Genomic DNA, 18,703 nt, shown 5'->3' with positions numbered 1-18,703 from the left:
AGAGAAACTAATTCATCAGTCAAGAGAATAATCCTCCAATCAAAGACCTGTTTTCTGTGGCTTGTTACGGTTTACCAACAATGGATGCTTCAGATACAGTTTCCAATAGTTGGGGACTATCTAGTGAGGATATATCAAGCTGTAGCCCTATACGTAGTACCAAATATACGTAGCCCTATATACGTAGTACTCATGTAACACAAATAACTAGATATTTGTGCAGATGATGAGGTGACAAAAATACCTCCTGGGAGAGGATACTGGGATAAGTCTCCATTTCGTCAGGGTCCAATTCCTGTCCCTGCACAGTGAAAACCCCATCAGCTCAGCTGAAAACAAACCATTTCAAGATTTTAGAAGACACACTAATGGTTTCTCCTTTATAAGGAAAAGAAATCCTAAATAGGTAGACTTTGCTTCTCAGAAGCATCTCAGCAGGGAGATTAAATCTTACCTCACATCACTGAAGATGCAGCTGCTAACAAAGCAAATGGAGAATAAGGCTTTGACTCTGTGCATAGGCACAGAGATAGCGATTTACCCAGTCCTGTCATCACATGATGCTGCAGCTGGTCTGCATATAAGTTGGCTCACAGTAGTTTTACATCCTCTGGAACAAAATTAGTAATACAAGGACACGGGACCATGCTCTACTTAGCATGTTTAAGATAAACAGGTAGTTCAAATGATCCTAACTCTTGCTGCTATTTCTGTAGTTGAAAGTAACCTCTCCTGTTCCTGTAGATGTTTGCTCTTACATGCTTATGCATAAAATTTCCCAATGAAAGAATTGACTTCCAGTGCCTAAATACTGCAAAGAATGGGAACAGGCTGTGTGAAATTTGCTTAGAAATTCAAGCCATGAAAAAAATTAAAGAAATTTCACTAGATATCAACTCCGTCATATCAGAGAATGTGATACACAACATCCTACTTCTTGGCTAGCCTGGGTACCAGGCCAGTTTGGGCACACGGTGTCTGTTTCTCCACCCCTACATGTTAATGCATATCACAGAGCAGAATACTAGATGAAGCTACATACTTCTTAAAAAAGGAAAATGGCAATGAAAGGTGAAGCACAGTGAGCAATCTGTAGTCATGGATTGGAGAGAGCACCATTTTAAAATGGAAACATTATTTATTGCACTAATACTGTAATTATAATGTAGTTTTTGTAGAACAATTACTGTCTTTATTAAGTGATTCATCACAGGCCTCGCAGTTGAAAGCAACACAAGTAACCTAGAGATGACTGTTTGGTGCCGCAGAGACGAAAATGTAGTTCAGCAGCAGAGACAGACCATCTGGCCTGAAATCACCAGCTGACTACAGTTTTCCACATAGCCCTATCTAAAGGAAACAAAAGGCAGCCCCTGGGAGCGGCACCTCTAGGGACAAGTGCTTAGGATGCACCTGAATGACATGGCTGCCCACCATAATATGAGAGCACATTTGAAGCAGCCACCTGTATTTTGCCAAGACGCGGTATACGGCCCCAGGTGTGCGCCAGAAGCAGGCGGCTGAGGGAAGGAGCTTGCTTTTCAAGCTTAACGTCTGTAGAAATAACACTGTGCTTCCCAGAAGCTCTAGTATTTTACTGTACATTTATATTCATCCTGGTATTATCTGGGATATGCTGAGAATTGTGAGAAGAGTTGATAATAAACTGCTGAAAAATCTGTTCATTACAGCTCAGTAATTTGTTTTGATATAGTCAGGAACACAGATCCAAGTCAGGGTAAAGTTAGATGAGGCAGCATACATTATGCTACCTTGCACACTACAACCTGTTACAGATGAAAGTATTTTATGTAGGTCAGGCACTGCTTCCCTGGAGACAGACAAAAAGCCATAAGGAAATCAGAGCAGTGTTGGGCCTTATTCCAGTGATCCAGTCTACTCCAAAGTTTCAATTATGCAGAGATTTGTGTCTCTCTGGTCTTGTCTATCAAAGTACTCTTCCCAATCAACTTCTGCAAGGCTAAGTATAGCAGACTGGACAGTATATATCTCATGATGCAAAACTAGATAAAACTCCCCATGCTCACAACGAGACAATAGTTTTGTCAGTTGAAAAAATAAAAGAAAAATCAAAGTGACACTAATTTTCAACGCATCGCAACACTGAGCTGCAAAATCAGGTTTCAGGAACAGAAGGCAGCTCTCTGGCCCTCACAGTGAGGAGAATGGTGTTATTAAAAGAAGCAGTCTTGCATTTCTCTCTGCCTTTCCTTAAAACTGTGCTCTAATGTAACTGAGAGGGGACCTGTGCTTCAGTCTTGCTGCAGTAACACTTTATCTCTGACAGGTGGGAGAAAAAGAATTTCAGGAACCCAGAAGTAAAAATGAGTATTTTTTGTTAAATCTCACAGTCTCAGCAGAGAATTCTATATTTTTTAAATAAATTCCTTTTTTTGCTATTGTGTAACTGTATGCTTTTATTCTAGCAACTAAAAAGCAAAAAAATACAAGCTTCCAGTAACATTTCATAGCAGAGTTCAGAATTTAATTTTATAACACACATTATACAATTTTTCAGTACCACCTATCTATCTAAGAATTTCTCTTGTATCAAAAATCTGAAAGATTCTCAAACAGAACAGCACCGTATTTTCAGAATGGTATTTAGCTGTGAAGAGATATAGAAAGAAGTACACAAATCACACACAATACTGCATATAGTAAACAGATAAAGAGTGTATGATGGAAGAAGAAAATATGTGCACTTATGAACTTTATGAATATCTTAATCCCCTCCAGAGGGAAGGCAGCATAAATGCCTATATATTCCAGTTTGCTCCATAGTGATTTTCCTAATTTAAATAAACCAAGTAATCTAGAAAGGCTTTTCCCATTACACCTGTGAGAAACTATCCTCCTTACCGAGTCTGGGATCACAGGTAAGCAGGGAGTTTTAGGCATCATCTCTGCAGAATTCTAGCATTGTTACTTGAATGAAAGAATAATACCAAATTCTGTATTTCTATCCTTGTCCCAGATAAGTTCTTTAAAAAGTTATAGCAGCTTTTGCTCCTCCTCCCCTCCTCCCCCCCTATACAACAATTTATACTACTGCAGAGCTGTGGATCTAGTTTGCATGCCATCATCCATACATTTTTGACTGTTTTTTTCCCCACAGTAAGAAGCAAACTGTATTTTAAATGTAAGCCACCAGCGTTGGTTGGTTATGTTCCTTACCCTGATTCCGAGCTCCACATTCTCCCCTCCGTATACTTCCATGCCTTCATCCAGTAAGCCAATCTCTTGGAAATATTCTCTGTCTACTATGAAGCATCCAATCAATGCAGGACTTCTAGAAGAATAAACCAGCAGCAATCAAAATTAGCAGACAGAATACAAACAATTTTATTATTCAGAAATAGATTATATTTATAATTGCTGGGTCAAATGGTGCATCAAGACAGATTCTTAGGGAGGTATTTCTCAAACAGATTTATTCAGCTTTGTCTTCTAATGTTCTTGATTCTATGGTGAAATAAGCACCATTGAAGGAAAATAGACTCAAAATTATTGGACATACATATTCACCAGAACAGGTAGGATTGTAGTGCTAACAATACTAGATCCAGGAGCCCCAACTTTGTTTCTGAGGCACCAGCCATTCTAGTCTCTGTCCCTGCTAAGTCCTCAGGTTTCTTGTCTGTGATAATTAACAAGGATACCCAATGATGCACAGTTTTGTGTGTTTAGCCAGAAGCTAGGTTCATCTACAGCTAAGAAAACTTGTGTCTGTAAGCTTATGTAAAAGAAGAGATTATTTCTTGAATAGGAACATCCAGATAAGGTTTTGTAATACAGAATCAAGAAATGTTTGCCCTTATCAGCATACTGTAACATTAGTCCGTTGTCCTGAGCCAAATTTAAACAAGTCACATATCTTTACCGAATCAGTAAGCTCTATTTATGTCATGATCTGAATTAACCAACTTTTACGATGCAGAGCCAATCTTAAGAAGGTAAGAGTTCAGGCACAGAGAGTACAATTTTATCTTTATGAGATGCAGTCGAGGAGAACACAGAGTAATTTAGCCTTTTCATTTTTCTCCTACCTTATAATCCACAATGGCAAGAAATAAAAATGTCTTTTCTGATTATTATGCTGGTATCAGGAACTCTGGTAACAACAGGATATTAATTAGCAGTACAGGGGAAATCATCTTGCATTTACTGGGAACATTCAAGCTGCATTAAGTGTAGACATCTGCTTTCAAACAGATTATAGGATGTCTTAATCACAAATTGTACAATTCTACAGAAATCTATACATTTATGCGTTTAACTTGAACTGCTATAGTGCCCACTTTATAACAATGAAAGACTATTTCTGATGTACTTACTAATGAAGAAAACCGGAGTTAATATCACTTCAAAAATTATGCTTCTTTTATGACAAAGTATTCTTGCTTTTGGTGTTGTTTTTAAACTGTTTTTCAGGGTACCTGCTTCCCTTTGTTATAATTCTAGAAGCATATTGGAGGTATGATAGAAGCCATCAATCAATACATGTGGCTTTTTTTGTTTGTTCGTTTTAATTATCCAGCACACACATGCAGTCTATTGCACTGAAGGTGCCAGGGAAAGGGCTAGGGAACAAACCTAAGCATCCAATATTCATAAAGGACATTCACTCCACAATCCTCACAAAGAACAGAGTTTTGGGGTAAAATGGAAAAGTAGATTTGGTCTTTATTTTGAGTTTAAATACTTTTCATTTAAAAAGTCACCATAATTAATATAGAAGGTTTGCCTCTCCAGGACTTAGTAGAGTATTTCAAAGCATTTTCATAATGTTAACAGAGTTCATTAACACTGATAACCATTCCTAATGATGTGGAAATTACCACCCCTTTTTACATATGTCTGTGGCAAACCTGTGAATTTTTATCTCCTACTTTCCAATTCTAGGTCCTGTTCTAATGACCAGCATGTAGGTCAGTGCAGTTCAGAGTGTTTAAGTTGACAACTCCCGAAAAAAGTTGTCTGCCTGAAAAGACAGAACTACTGGATGAAAGATACCCCTTACACTGACTGCAGGGAAACTGATTGGTAGTGATAACCCCCTCGTGCTGCCACTGCTATTTAAGGTTCTGCTTTGCAGCTGATGAAAACAGTCTTCATGCTTTCTTTCTGCAGAGAGCTAGAGTACAGGTACCAGTGACCTCCTTGGTATGAACGCATAGCTAGAAGAAAGGCCTGGAATCTCAGCAGAGCTGCTGAGGGGATTCAGAGGCACCTACTCCCCTCCCCGAGATAAGGGTATTGTTCTGTACCAGCCTAACAATACTCTAGATGTGATAAGAAAGTACACAGCTAGATTGTACCAAAGCAAGGACCTAATACAGTCTTCGCTCACACACTATCAGTGGACCAGCATTAACTCCTAGGACATAATACAGCTGTAAAGCTAGGTGACAGTATTATGAAGAATACAACTGTCAGATCAGTTCTGTTTATATAATGCATTTGTAAAGAAAATTCTGTTTCTGGCCCATTACCCCTAAATTAGCAGATAAGACATTTGGAGAAAGCAATACTGCTGAGCATTCAAGTCTACCATTTCACTTTGTCTATGTGTTTTGCCCCATGCTAATAACAAGGAAACCTATTTAAAAAGATCTACTGAAAACAACAGTTTTCTTGATGACTGTGTAGGGGTCAAGGACAAAAGCTGAAGAGGACAGCTCAAGGACATTTAACTAATTTAACATTACAGTCAGTAAAACCTATTACGTAGCTGAGACCACTCACCATCTGTCACATCTAGATAAGCATTGCCAGTGACACACTAATCTAGGTCACAGTTGCACGTTACCTTATTGGAGCAGTTGTGTTCTCCAGTTTCCACCATGACTTAGGAGGGTTCAGATACCTGCACCACAGCTCCCAGTCAAACCCCTGCGCTGAGAGGGGATACTCCTCTATTTCAAAATTATCATACTTAATGTTATCAAATGATGGAGAAATGACTCTTTTTCTGTTTTCTTTTATCCTAGTGAGCACTGGTTCCGCCCTAAAAAAAAGAAAAAAAAATGTTAAGATTATGTCAGTAGAAGCATAGCACTGGTGGAAATCATAGAATCATAGAATAGTTTGGGTTGGAAGGGACCTTTAAAGGTCATCTAGTCCAATCCCCCAAATAAATAGCAGCTTATGCTGTATATTTCAGAAGGGGCAAAGTCGACAGCTGTTACCCATTCAGAGCTCCCTTTGCTTTGAGATGGAGTTTTGACAGAGCAGGATCTGCCCCAAAATAACACACTGCAATATTTTATCTAGGATGCCCTATTATTAACTTGATGTTAGCTGGTGAATGGAAGAAATGAGTATCTGCATATCACAGAGCATTTACACCCTTGCTACCAAATAACGATAACTTCAGGCTCTCAATATTATCAAGGATGTCAAGATCAGAGTTAATAATAGACCTATCCTAGGGACAGAAGCTCCTGCCTTTTACCATCTTTTTTACTCAAGAAGCAACAGAGATATTAAATCCAGACTGAACAAGTTAAAATACATGGTTTTAGTTATGTGCTACTTTTGCACAGAGCGGCAATCTCAGTGCCAAAATGACACTTCTTTGTTTACACTGCAGAACATAAAAGAAACATAATATTTTTAATTAAAAGAAGATAAATTTGCCCCTACGGGCAAAGGGCTACATTATCGGAGGAGGTTTTTAACGTGCAGTTTTCCAATATAGTTTAAATACATTGTAATTAGACCAGCAGATAACTCGCACTATAAAAATGGATCTAGATTGTTACACAGCACAAATACATTTTTCATACTTGTGTCCATGATTGTGTCTGAATCTTCATTAGAAAGATGAGAATGCTAACTCGCCCTCCATATGCAAGAGAAATGCCATTCAGTAATTTATAAACAGTGCTTGGAAAAGGTCCCTTGGTCAAAGAAATTCAAGGAGACACATACCATCCCACATTGAATTCCACATGGGCATCAAAGAGAGCAACTACTGGTGCTGTGGCTACTCTCCATCCACTAACTCGAGATCGAATCAGCCCCTCTTGTTTGCTGTGTCGAACAACCTTGATGAAACCAGGCTTACGGGCATTCACTTCATCAACATACTTTTTTAGTTTCTCCTTGAGTTCTTCTGTGGAAAGGAAAGAGTTAGATGTTATCAAGAAGTATCAGCTCGACAAGATGTAAAACCCTGTTCTTTCAGCAAAACAGGAGTCTTCACACATGGAAATACTCCATTTTGATTTAACTGCTAAGAATTCTCAAATAGTCAAGTCTAAAAGGAGGCAAATAAAAAGTAGAAGGACCATAAATTATACAGTAATAGAAAATTCCAGGTGTAACTATTTAGCCTACATGACTGACATCATAATCCTGCCACTGTTTAACATTAACATGCCACAAAATAAAGCACTCAATCATAAAGTACCATAGCTACATAAGCGCATATTATGTTACTGTAGCAACAAACAAGATAACTACCTTATATTTCCAGAAAAATATGCCCAAGTATTATCCATGAACTTTCTTTACCAATATTTCAAGGAAAAAAAAGGTAAGAATAAAATGAATTATTTATCCTTTTTCCATTTTTCTTTCTAAGCTTTGACAACTCTTTTCTATCTCTACTAAAAAGTTCCATGACTTCTGCTCTTTTCTCAGCAGAACAAAGACCAGTAGAAGTACTGGAGGAGAATCATTCCTAATTAAAATATGATAACTTTTAAATCAACGGCTATCATATCTCTGGTTTAAAGACCATTGCATGATAAAATCCAATATGTAGAGCTGAAACATGCTGTTCACTATTATTATTAACTGAAAACACTGTTCACTACTATTCCTTATTAGCATTGCTATGCTCTATTTATGTGATGGTACCGCTCAGAATTCCCTTGCTGTTATTAAATTCCCTTTCTTCCAAATCTCTCCAAAAATCCAGAAATGTCTTTGCTGTGATGCAGAATAATGCTCCTGTGGTTACGATACTAAACTGGATATCATGAAATCTGCATTAAAAGCTCAATGCTGCCTAGCCCTTTCTGTGAAATCTTGAGCAAGCCTCTTAACTTCTCCATAATCAATTCCTCATCTGCAAAATGGGATCACCACACTTATTTCTTCTTTTCAGTCTATTTAGACTTTAAACTCTAGAGAACAGCAGTTTTCTTTTTCTCTGAATTTGGCCAGTACCTCGCACCCTGGGGCACTGAGCTGAGGGGACCGTGCATCAGACAAGGGATGGCACCAGAGCCCAGCAGAGGAAGAAGCAGCACCCAGTAGTCAGCAGTGTGGGAGGGAGTACAACTTCTGTCATGTTGGCTGGCCCAAATTGCTTCCCAATAAAATACAACAGGGTTTTTCTTTTAAATCTAACCAATGAGATTTTCTCTTCTATTATTTTGCTGGCATTAGCAGTGCAACCTGTTCCCAGCTACGCGCCAGGAGGACGTTTCTGCATTGAGCCCAGGTAGCTTCTCAACATGATAAGCCAACCACTCGGAACTGGTTGCCTCAAACAGATCTGGACAACATGCACACCAGAATGGTTAACGCAACAGAAAATTAAAAGCAAGCACGCTTTATTAGCCACATTAAACGTTCATCCTTGGAAAGGAGGTGGATGTGTCCTCTCTTAGGCTGACAAAGAGGAACAGAGCTGTTTCACAAGGGGTCCTCTAACCTAGAGACTGTTACAACCCATATGACCTTAGTGGAACTACTACTCTGAGGATATGGAGGAAAGGTCGAGATGGTCAAGTACAAAGACTCCTTAAATTCGTCCCTCTTTGTAAAGACTCTCAGACAGCCACCAGGCGTGATGCTCTTGCAGCTGATTCCACTGGCATTGCAGGACTATGCATGCCACACACCTCTGCTTAAATGAACTCTCTGCATGGAAGTGAGAGAATACCAAAGAAAAGTGTTGATACTTACAGTTTTTCATAAAGAACAAGAATTAAAAAGAAATAATTTCATGACCATGTCCATCACAGTACTTAAACTGCAGCTATATTTTAGGAATGGACTCGATATATTCCTAGAATTTTCCACATTATATTGCCAATATCTATTCAAGTTGTTTATCTGTGACTGCATCGCCTTGAATAAACAATATGAGGCACTTACACACATAGCATAGAGCACTATTCTACTTTGTATTAGACTTGCTGCGTATTCATCAATACACTTTTTCTTCCTTTATGAAGTAAAAAAATCATATTCAGGTCTTCTATCATGTTTGTGTAAAGCCACATGTTCTTATTGTTCATCCCCTAACACACAGAGATTTGTAGCAAGCACAAAACTATCAAACCAATCACTAGCTAACAGCACTTTAAATTCAAAAGAAGACATTTACGTTACTGAAATTGTGCCCACCTAAAAATAGTGCCAAACAGTTCTCTATTCCCAAAATGTAACATTGTGGAGCGTGAATATCAAAACATGAAGATCAAAGTTTTGTTCTCGGTGTAAGTGGCTGTTCATAGCTTTGCAATACCAGGAAGCTTTATTTGCCACAACAATGCAGAATCACCACTGAGTATAAAATATATAAAAGGAAAGCAGGCTCTAATCAAGGACTTGAAAATCAGTACCCTTGAGAGTCATTGTTCTCTCAATCACCTTGGTTTTTAGCAAGTGGGTTATTCTTACTCCTGTCATACACTTTTCCTAATGTGGACTGACTTTATAAGCTTGAGTAAACACAAAATCTTTTTCATAGCTAGATGTAGTACGGGAATAGGTGGAAATGGAACAGAACCCAAATCTTGGCTGGCCACCAGCATGACGTCAGCTGCACATTATAGCTGTCACATTTGCTAGGCAGTACACACTTCTAATTTTCTGGTTACACTGCAGCTTTTTGCAAATGAAGTGAATGACCTGAGAGAGTCTCAGGGGAACCTTGGAGGCTTACCCATGGTCAGTCAGTATGGAGGAATCCTTCCCTGGACTTCAGTATCAGCCTCAGGAGGTGGAGGAAAGTGCTGCATTTTACCTAATCTTCAATACTGGCCTACAAGCAGTGACTTACTCTGTAGCATGTCCACAGGAGACAAAGCAGTGTTTTGCAGTCAGGCGTTTTCTGGCCTTTGTTATTTAAAACAGATTAGCCTTGCTTTGCAAAGGCAGAGTGCTGAGCAGAGCATTATGTGCACCCTTTGTCTTACAAAACCTATTGGGCAGACTCTCCCAGAAGAAAAGATAAGTCTACTAAAAAAAAGTATCATTTTCACTCAGCCACAGGACACAGCAGACATGTAAATGAAGCTAAAAAAGTCACTATTTTGGGAAGAACATTAAAGATGCCCTAGCAGGATACTTAAGTCCCGTTTTTTTCATGCATTCCATGTTTTCCTGAGTTTTATATGAGAAATCTGAGTTCAATTGTCTTTGGCAGTTTTAGAGCACCCTGCCCAACTGGACTGAATGATGGGACTCTCCCCCTAGAACTGATCATACACTTTCTGATGGCACTGATGGTCTTCAGCAATATATTTTTAACCCATGCTCTGTTTTTTTCCACTTCTGATATGCTGCCTGAATAATAAACAGTCTTCTCCATTAATTATTGTGCTTCACTGCTTTATGGCACCATAGGGAGAAGAAAGGGAATGAGCAAATGTGTCATCTTCAATACACTGTTGATTTGGTTTCTAATTATGGAAACAAACAGGCTTATAAAGATAGACGCATTTGCCTTTCAGCACGGAATCTCTCAAATAAGGACTCAATTTGACTAAGCTGAATGAGTATCTGCAATTGGAGAGAAAGAGCAGCCATATATGGAATGGGAAAATGGTGCCGATCTAGTGCTTGGAAATGTTGCACTCTACCACCTGTCTCTATATGGTACAGATGTCTGGAGGGCACAGCACAACTCTCCTCATAAATGCAGAAAACATAATTAATGTGCCATAATTATGTTTAATATTAACATAATTCAGTTCTAATACTTCTAAGAGGTTGTTTGGTTTTTTTTAACAAATCCACAAAGATTTTGTTTGTCAAGTTTCCCTATTCAGCATGACAAAGCAGTACTAAAGAATTCATGCACCTTTGCCTTCTTAGGAAGGGGCAGAAGCAGGGCAGGATGGAGGCAGGGAACATAAGGAGTCAGAAGATGTCAGCCATCCCACAGCTACAGAGATTGTATGTGAAGGGATCATTTAGTTCATGAAAATCCTTTCACAAGCCATCTTCCTTTCAGGATATGGTCTGAGAGAATGGTGGTTTGAGAGAGGCCCTGGCAATGCAACTGCTCTCCTTGCAATACTGCAGCTTGCTTGGCTTGTGCAAGTGGCCGGTCCTAGCTCAGAAGAGCAATCTGTACCACAGTCCTGCCTCCTCTTTGAATGCCGGGGGGTTGCGGCAGGCCATACAATATGGAAAAGATTTCTCACATATGCCCCAGGGAGTTTCTCACAAGGAAAGCCATCTAGAGATCATGCCCTTCATCCAGTCGCATGCAAGTGGCCTACATTTTGTATGCCTCTACCCTCCCTAAATTGGGAAGTTATCAGGCTAGATGCTCAATGATGTAAGGTGCCTTAGCCCCTTACTCCAGTGTCCTACAGCAGCTGTGGGTCTGCCCCTGGACTTCAAATTCTAAAGTTATTGATACAAACAGTGTTGTCATAAATAATAAATTACTGCCTCACATTCACAGAGAAGTAGCTTAAAGCACAGTCAATTAAGCTTTCAGTAACTTTCATGCTTTAATGTACTCCCATTCTGAGTGCTTAAATGAGTCCTCACATCTCTCAGAACAATTAGATTTGTAAAGTCTGACACTCATGCTTTGCTGAGACATATGCATTTTACTGACTTTAAAACTCTTCTTCTTAGCTGTAAGTTTGCCAAGAGAGCTAAAATAATAAATAAATTAAAAAAAGCTCTCTCATAACTTTATGCATTTTCTAAAGCCTAAAAGTCCCTGTTGACTTCGGTGCAGCAGAATGCACACTGGATGTTATTGCCATCTCTGCAAGCCTTGTGCTTTTACCTTTAGGGAAAAATTTATTTCCATGTCAAAGGCCCAGGAATTACCACGTCCCTCTTTAACCTTAGCACTGGGCACAAACATGGCTTCTTTTACTGTGAAGGGCAAGAAATTATTCTTCAATACAGAACAGGGTTTAACGTACAATTGTCCTCCCTGTGCCAGAAATTGTGGATTGACACATCTGAAAGGGGCAAAATCCTGCCAATTCATTATTTTTATGCTCTAGCTTTATGTGTTCATTGAGCTGCCTAGAAGGCACACTGGTCCTCAGGTAAAGAATCATGTTGGATATTTTCTTGGATCATAAAGGACACTTTTAAAGGCAAATCATTACAGCAGCTGCAGGAATACAGCGGAGCTACTGCCTGTCTCAGAGCCAAGAGACCACTGGTTAGTTTGCTCCTGGCAAGGATCCCAGGGCGTTCCTGAATGCCCTGTGCAGTAGGTCAGAATGGGATCCACTGCCTTGCACCAAGGCAAAACAGCCAACTGGCAGAGCACAAGAAGTCAGTACATCATGAGAGCTGCTGCCATGCTAGGAGCATCTCATCAGGTGCATCTTGCTTCTGCATGAAAGGCAAGTAAATTGGAAAAAAGACAGAATTCGCACAAACCAATTAATTTTAAACCAAGATTTTTCCATCTTCTTTATCTGATTATTTGTGGCCCAAAGTCTTAGGAACATGAAGAGTCGCTTTTCCACTCTTCCAATAACAATTTTATAGCCTTTAGAAAAACAGAATGTATTAACATAGCTAACTTTCTTTCTGGCAAATAAAGCACATTATACCAGGTTTGCTGCAAAAAAACCCCCTCTCTTCCCTCTCAGTCACTCTGTAGGCATACAACCTGAATTCATGTAATAACTTGAATTCATGGCAGCAGCTAGGCATGTAAGAAAACCTGTTTGCTGCACTTTATCTAATAGGTTTGTACATTGGATTATGTCACTCATTTTGTATGCAGCTCAATGCTTCAGAATTTTTATTTTCCTTTCCTCTGGCCCCTTATCTTTTACGCTCAAGTGATCACCTCTCATCTCTGTAGCAGAAGCTGATAATTCCAAATGGAAAATATTTATAACCAGATAGAGGCATGTCATTTGTAATGCACATGTGTATATAGAATGTTTGCAACAGGGGGCAACAATGCACAAACAGATAACGAGGGCCTGCTGTGCGCACGTATTTAATAACCTCATGTTATCTGGTAATAGATAAACCACCCAAGGGAAATTACCAATGTGATGCAAGGAATTGATTTGGACAGACCTCAAAAACAAAAAAGCAGTATAGTCCTTTTCCTCCATTACTATACCTAACTTGTATTGTTGACAGAGATGCATAATCTAATCTCAGAAGTTCAGGCTATCCACATGTACAGCCAGATAGCGTAATGAACTTTCACAGTCACAACCTTTGCATTCAGCAATCCAAAGTCTCAGCTGCTGCCAAACCTCCCCAGGTCTATTAAGATAAATGAGGCCTACAACAATTCATTCCAGCTCACACCTCGGACTACAAGCCAAGGATTTCTTTAGTCTAGCACATGAAGAGCACCCGTCTCCCACAATAAAGGCAGAAAAAAATATACATTTCCCCTCTCAGCCCCTACACACAAACACACACTCTTTCAATTGCCCAGAAGAATCTAGTACAGAGGGGTGGGAAGCACACGTTGCTTTCAAAGGGTCTGATGGGAGCTGCTTTGATCCGTTCTCAGGCCCTCTCACAAACATCATGTCTATGCATGGAAAGAGCTTACGTGGACACTTCACTGAATTCTCTTGCTGGTTGTAAGGTCCTGGGAATCTGACAGCACGAGAACCACATACCAGCAAATAATTCCACTTCAAAACAGTAATCAGTAAACTAGCACACCTCCCAACACAAAACAGGCTTTGCAGAAGAGACCTGTGCCAGCAACTATTCCTTGAGCGATCTAACAGACACGTATACTACTGGGGTTCATTTCGGTTTTTATCTAAATGATGCATAGTTCCATTCCCAGCCATGAAAGTGGGATACCATCCTCCAGATTATTAAGTCCTATCTACAAATATTGCTGCATCTTAATAAAACCCAATAGTATGGGAAGAACAATGAAAATCATCTTTTGGAAACTGTGACAGCTGAACACCATGTTATGGAGGAGGGTGAGACTGGAGAAAGAAATATTACATCTGTTATTTTTTGTTAGTTCTATTCTCTTGTAGTAATGTCTTTATAATAAGTGCTGTAAATCCCTTTTATTTCCCTTTTATTATTTATTGAGTACTGTTCAGAGACAGCACTCAACTTCTGTCCTAAAGGTGCATCCTGTCATGAGTATCACCAAGCCCACATTCTAGCAGCAGAGTGTCTCACAACACTTTGCAAGACAGAGAGATAAATTGAGATGCCAGATGAATCTGCAAGGTCACACCAGAAGTTGCAGAAGGGGAGAAATAGAACCTGGATCTTCCAAATCCCAGGGCAGCACATTAACACTGCATGATTTCCCTGAGGCTGTGATTCTGCAGTTTGAGCCACGGCCCATATGGAGCCCAGAGAACTCTGTGCAGATGCAAGAGCTCATCCACATCACTGGGTCAGGATTAAGAGGCAGCTGATATCTGGAGCTTCTGTTAATGTCAACAGAAATGCACTGCAGCAAAGGAATTAAACATGGCCCTTCCATTCCCCTAACAATGGAAGAGACTCACATGCTTACCTCTGAGTACAGAGTAGAGCTTACTAAAGGTAAGTGTTCACGTCAAGAGAGAAAAAGAAAATAAATCTGCTCTCAGGTGAACATTCCTTCCAGCTCTTTAATGAATTTAAGTGTATGCAGCAAGGCAGGACTAATAAAAAAAAGCACAAAGTGTCTTAGATTACAAAATTCCCAAATTAGAAAGTTCACAACGGACAATAAAAGCCATTTGGGCGTGTACGTGCTTATACCAGCAAACATGCAAACACAAGCTAAAAGTAGAACAGGGACTTTCCAAGTACTGTCAATAGTTACCAACTGCCATACAAACAACAAAGCAAGGGTACAGAGGCTGCTACGTATCTCTTCATTGCAATACCTAGAACGCTTTCAACAGAAAGGTGTTCAAATTTTCAAAATAACTTTAAACACAGACCTGTAATTACATAATCTTAATTGTTCCACTCAACTTTGATTGCTGGATGCTTGACTTAATCTCAGCAGGAACACTATTCCACTCCAGTTCATTGTGTATGACTGCTTCCCGTTTAGGGACTGTTACTGGATATATTATGGCTACAATAATGTGATCACAAAAATGGTTAAACTTGGTCAGGAACAAGCACTATCACTGAAGTCAGATATTTATATCACATCTGATGCAAGAACGACTTCTGATGTTTATTTGGATACAACAGTTTTAGAAAGGGGCCATAAAGCGAGAAGTACACAAGCACCAAGACTATGCATTAGAGCTGACACCGTGAATACAATACACTGCTGAAATAACCACTGCCAAAATTCTGAGTTCATAATTTCATTTCTTGGTGTTCCTGGATTCATTTGTAAAATGACCTTTAAATGTTAAAGAGAAGTGCCTGAGAAATGCATTCTAGTCCCAGCTGGATAGCAGCTGTTCCCAGTAATCCAAGCGGCTTTTTTTTTTTTTTTTTTCCAATATACAGTATTTAATTCTAATCTATTTCTTGGACGTGTACGGAACAGAAAAATCACTATTCAGAAAAAGAAACTAAATGCCTGAACAGAGCCAGAGCAGACTGTATAAATCTAGAAAAATACAATCTAAAGAGCACATTAGAAATACTCTGTATTTCTATAACCATAAGACGCAGCAAGCCGCTTGCTGTACTGTAAACTTGATAAATAATCATGACTCCAAGAAACAGCATGGCAGTTCATGTTATGATAACAGATTCATAAGGAAAAGGAAACTGCCAATTAAAACACAATTGTCCAAGTGTAACTATTTTATTTCTGGAGTCGATTCAGAGGAAATCAGTCACATAAGTTGCATTAAAAAAGGAATATGCAAATCTGCAGTTAGAAATGTATGGAACAGAGCTGCTTACATTCCTCTCTGGATCAAACCTCTCTCTAACAGCAAGGAAGTTGAGAACAGGACTATGAAAGGAAGAGGAAACAGAAAGTAATCACAGAATACTTCTGGTTGGAAGGGACCTCTGCAATCCAAGCCTCGACTCAAAGCAGATCCAATTAAACAACACTAAGTAACATACACTATTAAAGAGTTATTTAAAAGAATGCCAGAGAACATTAAAAGATAGGTTTTGGTTTTAATAAATAGGACTTAGCCTTGCATGCCACTGTGGTGGGTTGACCCTGGCTGGATGCCAGGTGCCCACCAAAGCTGCTCTATCACTCCCCCTCCTCAGCTGGACAGGGGAGAGAAAATATAACGAAAGGCTCATGGGTTGAGATAAGGACAGGGAGATCACTCACCAATTACCGTCATGGGCAAAACAGACTTGACTTGGGGGAAAAGATTAGTTTAATTTATTACTAGGCAAATCAGAGTAGGGTAATGAGAAATAAAACCAAACCTTAAAAACACCCTCCTCGCACCCCTCCCTTCTTCCTGGGCTTAACTTTACTCCCGAGCTTTCTACCTCCTCCCCGCGAGTGGTGCAGGGGGACAGGGAATGGGGGTTGCGGTCAGTTCATCACACGTTGTTTCTGCCACTCCTTCCTCCTCAGGGAGAGGACTCCTCACACTCTTCCCCTGCTCCAGCTTGGGGTCCCTCCCACAGGAGACAGTCCTCCACAAACTTCTCCAACATGAGTCCTTCCCACGGGCTACAGCTCTTCACAAACTGCTCCAGCATGGGTCCCCCGCGGGGTCACAAGTCCTGCCAGCAAACCTGCTCCAGCCTGGGCTCCTCTCTCCACAGGGCCACAGGTCCTGCCAGGAGCCTGCTCCAGTGTGGGCTTCCCACGGGGTCACAGCCTCCTTCGGGCCTCCACCTGCTCTGTCATGGGGTCCTCCATGGGCTGCAGGTGGATATCTGCTCCACCGTGGACCTCCATGGGCTGCAGGGGGACAGCCTGCCTCACCATGGTCTTCACCACGGGCTGCAGGGGAATCTCTGCTCCGGCGCCTGCAGCACCTCCTCCCCCTCCTTCTTCACTGACCTTGGTGTCTGTGGAGTTGTGCCTCTCACATATTCTCACTCCTCTCTCTGGCTGCAACTGCTACTCCCCTGTAACTTCTTTCCCCCTTCTTAAATATGTTACCCCAGAGGCACTACCGCTGTTGGTGATGGGCTCGGCCTTGGCCAGTGGCGGGTCCATCTTGGAGCCCGCTGGCATTGACTTTATCAGACACAGGGGAAGCTTCTAGCAGCTTCTCACAGAAGCCACCCCTTTAGCCCCCCGCTACCAAAACCTTGCCATGCAAACCCAATACAGCCACATTGGTTTTTATGAAAATCTTACTTTATATCAGAAATTATAATCCAACTTTATACTCATTGCATAGAATTACTTCCTTGGGAGCAAAACAGTAGCTAGCAGGCACCAAACCTGATGATACTGTGAGAGCATCCTTGAGGGTCAGAACAGCAATAACACTATTTCTCCTTTTGAGATCTTACTCTACAAATGAAACTGCAGTTAAGGAAAAACAAAACAAAACAAAACACCTACTGTGGTGCCTTTTTTTTTTTTAACCTCGTCCAAATGTAGAGTTACCAGCTCTTCTTTTGAATGAATGACTCCTACTCTACCAGACAACTCTTACACATCAGATGCAAAATGTTCTGTCCATATTCCAGGTCAGGAAGACTGATTTCTTGACTACCTGTGATCATGTTATGTGTGACCTGCTATTGTCTTCTCCTTTCAAAGGTGGACTGCCACTTGCAGAAGAATGCAATTCACCACAGCAATAGCAAAACAGCACTCAGTACACCAAGGAGAAATACAGCCTGCCTGGGCAGGAGGGCTCTTTTCAACAGATGGGATTAGTTCACAAAAAGGACTTGTTTTTACATCAGCAGAGCTGCATTCACACAAGATGTTTCTGTCAACAGACAGAAGGGGAAAAAAAAAAAGCAAATTGTACCAATATGAGCAATTTTTGTTCATTATTCTAATGGCTAACACGTTGCTGGCAATGCAAACAAGAATAGATCAGATAATACCACTTGCAACTAAAAATTTTACAGGGCGAAATACCGGTATCACTGAAGTCAATGAGAACTTTTCAGAAAAAACTGTTAGATGTCCAGGCCCTGAATGCAACATCACACATGACGTGACAGCAAGTGCAAGTTATAGTTAGCCCTTGTAAAAGCCAGCTCTCACATGCCCTTGTATTATACCATACAGTCTTGAAAAATTCTGCCGAACACAATGTATTACATCACACATCCATCAGAGTCTGCTAACCTGGCATAAAAAGCAGGAGCAGGACCTACCCCATCACCTACCAAGGAAGCAAAGAAGAGCCTTCAGCGTGCACTTGCACTACAATCCTAGAGGGAATGTCACCTCACAGACCACTCCCGAGTTCATTTGGGACAATCTAGTAGGTATCTGATTGTGCTGTTTAACTCATGGGTTTTAATTCCCATCATTTGAATAACTTGGAAGTTATAACTTCTCCTTTTTGAAACTTCCTAAAAATAGGGACAAAATCCAAACAATTCTTACTCCTGTAAAGCACCCATTCAA

At 40.3% G+C, this 18,703-nt stretch overlaps 1 protein-coding gene across 5 annotated transcripts in view; it reads right to left on the bottom strand.

Moving 5' to 3' along the window:
- The window catches only part of GALNT18 (polypeptide N-acetylgalactosaminyltransferase 18), a 279,752-nt gene that overhangs the window by 74,899 nt on the left and 186,150 nt on the right, over nt 1-18,703 (bottom strand). For all 5 annotated transcript variants that reach the window (XM_050898158.1, XM_050898152.1, XM_050898157.1 and 2 more), the window contains 3 exons: nt 6,958-7,141; nt 5,834-6,031; nt 3,199-3,313 (listed from right to left, as the gene is read on the bottom strand). In XM_050898158.1, the coding sequence (XP_050754115.1) occupies nt 3,199-3,313; nt 5,834-6,031; nt 6,958-7,141 (497 nt within the window). The remainder of the gene's footprint in view (nt 1-3,198; nt 3,314-5,833; nt 6,032-6,957; nt 7,142-18,703) is intronic.

This window comes from Gymnogyps californianus, chromosome 5, assembly GCF_018139145.2.
Source record: "Gymnogyps californianus isolate 813 chromosome 5, ASM1813914v2, whole genome shotgun sequence".
Lineage (NCBI taxonomy): Eukaryota > Metazoa > Chordata > Aves > Accipitriformes > Cathartidae > Gymnogyps > Gymnogyps californianus.
The sequence above is the reverse complement of the archived record's forward strand: the minus strand, read 5'-3'. Positions and strand labels throughout refer to the sequence as shown.